We start from the raw sequence: 6,323 nt of genomic DNA on the forward strand, positions 1-6,323 counted from the left end.
ATGATGCCTTTATTAGTACTCGTATGCCACATCTCTCTAAAAAGAGATGTATATTTAGACCACTTTAATGCCGATTACAGAAGAGGGATTCTTATACATGCAAAGACTACTCCGGTCCAAAAGTGGTCTGTTGAATTGGAGGGAGAACTGTATTTTACTGGGCGGCTGTTACGCTCTGCTTATGCTATTAATAGTTTTTGGAAATTCATAGAAGGTAGCGTATTTACATATAATTTTGTATGAAATAAGAAACGAAAATTGAATAATATTTGCAGCAAATAAAGATGAAGTAGGAGAATTTATTATTGATATGATCTGGCAAACAACTCGATTTTTACAACAAAAGAGGGCGTGCAGCGCATGTAAATCACAACACAAAATAATGTTCGGTAAAAAAGGCTATTAGGTGTTAATTGTAAACCTGTCGCCGTTTTCTAATCAGAACATAAATCATCAAAACCAATTTTCTGATATTTTTAGGTAGCCAAAGCCGTACCAAAAGTGGGTTAGGCCTAGCTAGGCCTCTAGCTAGCTATCAACGTACGTACGGCGTACCCGGTGGAGCTCTGTCCTGCAGTGCTAGAGGAGAGTAACTAGCCTGTAGCACAATCACAGCACAGGCCTAGGTAGTAGGCCTAGTTAGTTGGAAGAATGGCAGCATTAGGAAACACCGGCCAAGATAGTGGTCCACATGATATGACGCCGAATTTGTTGTCACTGGTGGAAGAAGCAGAGTCCCTAACAAAGTAAGAATAGGCCTAGGCCTATTTGATTTGAAAATGAATGAAAGAAGAAATTGTCAAAAATTCACAACATTTAATTTTAAATAGTATAGTTACATCAGTCTTAAATGAATTCTTAACTCACTGTGATAGATGTTGTTCATTTGCATGAATAGGCCTAATTAAATTGGATTAGAACAAAATATCCAAGAATTAGGAATTTGTTTAAGATTTCTGTTACTGTTTGTATTGTTTTGCAGGGAACTTTTTAATGCAACAGCAGCAGCTCGTCAAAAACCTCTTAATGATGATCCCCAGGTGAGCCAGTCAATGAGGATATGTTGATGTAGTTAATATAATCAATACATTTTTTTTTAAAATTGAAGTAATATATAATAACAATTTTAATAATAATAATAATATTAATTAATAACTTGCATACACTGTAACAAAATGACAAAAGAAGTTAATAATAATCTAATTAAATTTATTACATAATTTGATAGATAATGGAGATGCTTATGAAGAAAAATGAGGAGATAGAAGAGACACTGAAAAAAACAGAACAACAAAGAGAGAAACGAAAAGAGATGGAGTCACTACAAGAAGAAGTTGATCGCAGAGACTGTGACGTCAAAAACCTGCAAAAGCACTTGAAAGAAGCGGAGCACATTCTGGTAAACAAAATTTCTCATGTATATATTCATTATATTATAAAATATTTTTTAATATATATTTTTTATTTATTATATCATATTTATTTATAAATATATATTTATCATTATATGATATTTATATATTTATATAGGGTATGCTACTGTAATTATATTATTAATTATCATTTATATATTATTTATATATATATATATATATCATTTATATATCTATCATATATCATGTATATATTTATTATGTACGATACATTACATCAGAATTTTTTTTCTGTCAGTTATATATTTAAATATCATTTATATATTTATGTATCATTCATACATTTATTATATATCCCATATATATATTTATTATATATCATTTATATATTTATTTTGTATCATTTATAGGCCTATATTTACTATTATGGTACACTAAATCACATTTTTTTTCTGTCAGACTTCACATTAGTTGATCAGACTTGGTTTAAATGAAGTAGAGCATTGTTCCAATGTCCAAGAATAATGATCTATTTGATCAAATATGTCTGAAACAACAAGTATACACATACCATATAAAGCTCTGTCCACACTATCAAATATTATTTAACTCACACAGACCTGATGCGACAATAAATCATGTCGGGCTGCGTCGTAGGACACTGTCTGAGTTGGCCTTTATGTAAATACTGTATTAGATATAACAGATTATCATTTGGGTATTGGAGCGACTTGTGCAGGAGAGTGGTCATGGGAGGGGAAATTTCATGCATAAAAATAAACTATTAATTATACAGTTTATACCAAAAGTTCACAGTTGTGTAAATATTTCTATTTGAGTGTTCAGATCAAGCATCCAATCAGTAAAGGGAAACCCCCTCAAAAAGTAATGGTTTAGAATATTATATTTTGTTATTAGTTCTTTTATTACTGTTTATACTGTACTTACTTTTAAATAATAAGCCAATTCGTAGCTTAAACTGTGCATGCCCGTATCAAAGTCAATTAACATAAACAATCATACACACAACAAAGGTTTATGTCGATTGACCTTGGATACGGGCATGCGCAGTTCAAACTATGATTGGCTTATTAGTACTGTATTACATTGTCTCCACTAAACAAAAGTCTAACTGGTTCTGTGTAATAATTTCATTATTTTGAATAGAATTACAATTGCATCATTTTTCCCATGTTACTTAGGCAACTGCTATCTACCAGGCAAAGCAGAAACTTGATGCTATAGACCAGGCAAGCAAAGGATCAATATCCTCTGAAGAACTGATCAAGTATGCGCACAGGATCAGTGCAACCAACGCTGTTGCAGCACCCTCTACCTGGTCACAAGGTACATAACTTGAATAATTTTTTTTGTGGGTGGAGGGAGGGGGGGTGGAACTGTCATTTCAGAATTTTGTTTGGCTGAGAGGTATAGTTTCTGCTTTTTGCGCCATAAACCCCAGTTCAAACCTGGCAATCGTCAGGTTTAATTGGAGTCTGGTCACTCGCAGCTCACTGAATAATAATCCTCTAACATTAGAGAGATTAGTGGGTTAAGGAACTGCAGCTGCCGGGGTCGTCAGGGGCCCAGTCTAAATCTTCAGTTTCCAAATGTTTAATTGAATAACCAGGAATCAAGTACAATCAGGTGGAAATAGAAATTTTCCCCCTCTTTTCTAACAGGAGATCCCCGTAGACCCTACCCTACGGATCTGGAAATGCGAATGGGTGCACTGGGCAGGTTCAGTAATCTACCATTACCAACAAGTGACAGCCAGGGAGGAGGAGGGGGTAAGTAATTGAGAAAATACAGGGGTACTACACTCTCAATTATTTTTGGCAGTCTTAAGCACAACAGTAATAATCATTTTTTATCTCACTGCATGGAGTAAAGAAATTTCATTGTCACTGTAAAAACCAAATATGGTAATTTGATTTCCATGCCACAATAATTCATCAACAAAATTTATCAATAAAATAAAAAAGGTGATATAAAATAAACTCATCATCAAAATTGTACTTTCAAATAAAATAATATAACCATGAAAAACAAATTGTAGATCAAAACATGAGATAGTTACAAAACTTCTATTATGCTACTTTTTCTCGATTCTTCATGAAAGAGAAAGTCAAGCTATGTTACTTACAAAACTTGTGTCTGATGTATGAATAAGTACTATACAAAGGTTATTAAGAGTTTCTGTCACTCTCACTTTCAATCACATGAGGAAATCAGATGTTTTTAACTAGACAGTAAACTAGCTATTTTAGACAATAATCAAAGTCAAACATATCATGAAATAATTGTGAAAGTTTAAAAATCCTAAATACATGTGAAAAAAAACTTCAATAAAAATTAATAAACTTAAATTATTCTGGTCATTGGGTCCACATGCTTATGTGTTGCTGCTGTGTCATTCAATAATAGGTAACCCTGTCAGGTACCCATTTATATGCATGTGAGGAGAGAAGCAATGTAGATAAGGAACCTTGCTCAAGGAAGTGGAGTACAGTACATAGCAAAATATTGAAAAAACCCCGACCTCTAGGTTAGAAATGAAAACTGTTTGCACTGCGCCAAACCGCTTTCACACATAAATATACCAAGTCTTTATATGTAAATAGGGCCACTGTAACATCAACCTGTGTCATGCAGTGTATTAACCGGCATTAAATCACCTAAACTATTGTATAAACTAATTTATTTTGCTTCTTTGAAATTCAATTACAGTGTATGTACTGTATTATCTTGGGCTTCTTTTTGAAGCTAATTTTGCAAACTGAAGAGGTGGGCTCGGCTTCTATTCGAGGTTTTACGGTATATTTATTCAACAACTTTGTCATGGCTTTTTTTTTAAAGATGCAATGTCATCAGGGTCAACCTGGCAACCATCGTGTGAAGTGAAAGTTAGTATGAATATTCAGTCGTCCATCACAAGCGCCGATATGCCATTACAACTCTCTACCGGGCAGAACAAAGAAAATGAGGAGGACGTAGAGATAATGTCTACAGATTCAACTAGTAGCAGTTCTAGTGACAGCCCCTGAAGCATGCCCTCTATAGAATCGGAATCAGTGTATGACTTTAATATGTTCCAATGCACTTGCGAATATGGTTATACTCATTTACCGCTATTTCTACGGCTCAACACTAGCCCATACTGTATCTCTGATCTGTTAATGCCATATTTTCCTGGTCATGTTTCACTAAGATCCACCAACAAGTCACTACTGAAAGTTGAGCCGTCCTATTTCTGTTTGTGCTCCAGTTTTGTGGAACAGATTACCATCTGACCTAAAAGAAATCATAGAATCTGACATCCTTTAAGTCTGAACTCGAAACATTTTTATTAAGAAATGTCAATTTTGGGTGCAGAGCGGATATTGGCATGCTACAAATGCTTGATATTTTTTATTATTTATTTTGGTGACTTTGTAAAATTATGAAACGCTGTTAATGTGTAATGATTTCGCTGCAAATTGCACTGCAATGATGTGAAAGTACGCCCTCTATAGAATCACTATCAAGTTTCACAATGGTGAGAAGCACAACTTTATAGAAAGATCAGAAGAAGGCTGGTGTAAAAGAACATTTTTTTCGAAAGTTTGGAAGTTGAATTTCCTAACCTAATAGTAAACAAACATCTCAATTCCATAGAGTATAGTGAGGCAAGTTGGCCCAGAAGTGATCAGGAATGCATCAAAATTGCCACTCTGAAGAGCAGCAATGTCTATGGATTTGATTATAATATTGCAGCAAAATACACACAATTATTGTCATTGCGTATTTGAGTGGCCAGCTTAATTTTAAACATCTCGGGTTAGGAAACCTACTGGCTACAAAGCTTTTAATATAGGTGATGAAAAAAAGAGCCCTGTCCAGACTATCAAATTTTGTTTGAAAATCTGGCTCAGTATGGCTCAAATTGTATTTTTAGACCACAATATTAGGGATTGGCAATCAAAATAACATTATTTGGATAGGCAAATTATCTGACGATCTTGTTGGACAACACTGGGTCCAGGTCAGTCTGACGGGAGGGGTTCCCTCCATGCCCCTTCGCAGTCACCACCACTGTGTGTATGTACATGGATGATCAAAATAATCCAATCTCAACAGAGCTTAAAAGAGTTCCAGACCGATTGCTGATTACAATCATGCATGCACTACGACCAAGCACTTTATTGGTATGTGTACCTGGTATGATGTATATTCATAAAATTAATGCAGAGATTTAGTTGAAATAGTGATTTGATCAAATAATAATGAATATTCATTAAATTGTTGAATTATTCATAATCTGATATTTGTATTCATTTCAATAGTAGTAGAGCGGCTAAGGTTGAATTTCAGGTAGAATCGTGCACTTCTGGAAGAAATCATGAAACTTCCCATAGTGATACTATGACACCTAAAGATCATTAAAAAAATAGACCCCAAAAAATTAACGCCTCCTAATGGCCGCCATCTTGAAATCCAATATGGCCGCCAAAACAATTGATTTTTAAGCCAATATATTCATATCTACAGTACATGTCATTGCCAATTGAAGATCATTACCCATGTTTTCAATATCAAGGAGTGTAATGCAATCATCAGAAATTATGTCAGATGACGCCGCCCTATTGGATTTCAAGATGGCCGCCAAATAAATGATATTTTTGTCGATATTCATATCTACATGTGTACCTACCACTTTCAATCAAAGACTGTTGCCTATATTTTCGATATCAGGGACTACTATACAGCCATCAGAAATTATGTCAGAAGACCACCATATTAAATTTCAAAATGACCGCCATCTTGAAATTTAATATACGATACGATACGATACGATATTCTTTATTGTCATTTGAACAACAGGGTACAAATGAAATTCAAGTGATTGATCAAGGTACAATTTCAGAGAGGAATAAAGAAAAAAGTAAACTAACAAAGAACTCCAAAGAG

General features: G+C 34.2%; 1 protein-coding gene across 1 annotated transcript; it reads left to right on the forward strand.

Moving 5' to 3' along the window:
- The first annotated feature begins 335 nt into the window (after window positions 1-335).
- On the forward strand, window positions 336-5,672 carry LOC117117643 (mediator of RNA polymerase II transcription subunit 4-like). The gene is made up of 6 exons (XM_033262021.1): window positions 336-746; window positions 983-1,040; window positions 1,229-1,399; window positions 2,576-2,720; window positions 3,056-3,163; window positions 4,233-5,672. The coding sequence occupies exons 1-6, from the start codon at window positions 652-654 to the stop codon at window positions 4,418-4,420; spliced, it is 765 nt and encodes a 254-aa protein (XP_033117912.1). The 5' UTR covers window positions 336-651; the 3' UTR covers window positions 4,421-5,672.
- Window positions 5,673-6,323: the final 651 nt, after the last annotated feature.

Source organism: Anneissia japonica, unplaced genomic scaffold (assembly GCF_011630105.1).
Source record: "Anneissia japonica isolate Jap-2015-1 unplaced genomic scaffold, ASM1163010v1 scaffold3334_len1275209_cov185, whole genome shotgun sequence".
In the NCBI taxonomy this organism is placed as follows: Eukaryota; Metazoa; Echinodermata; class Crinoidea; order Comatulida; family Comatulidae; genus Anneissia; species Anneissia japonica.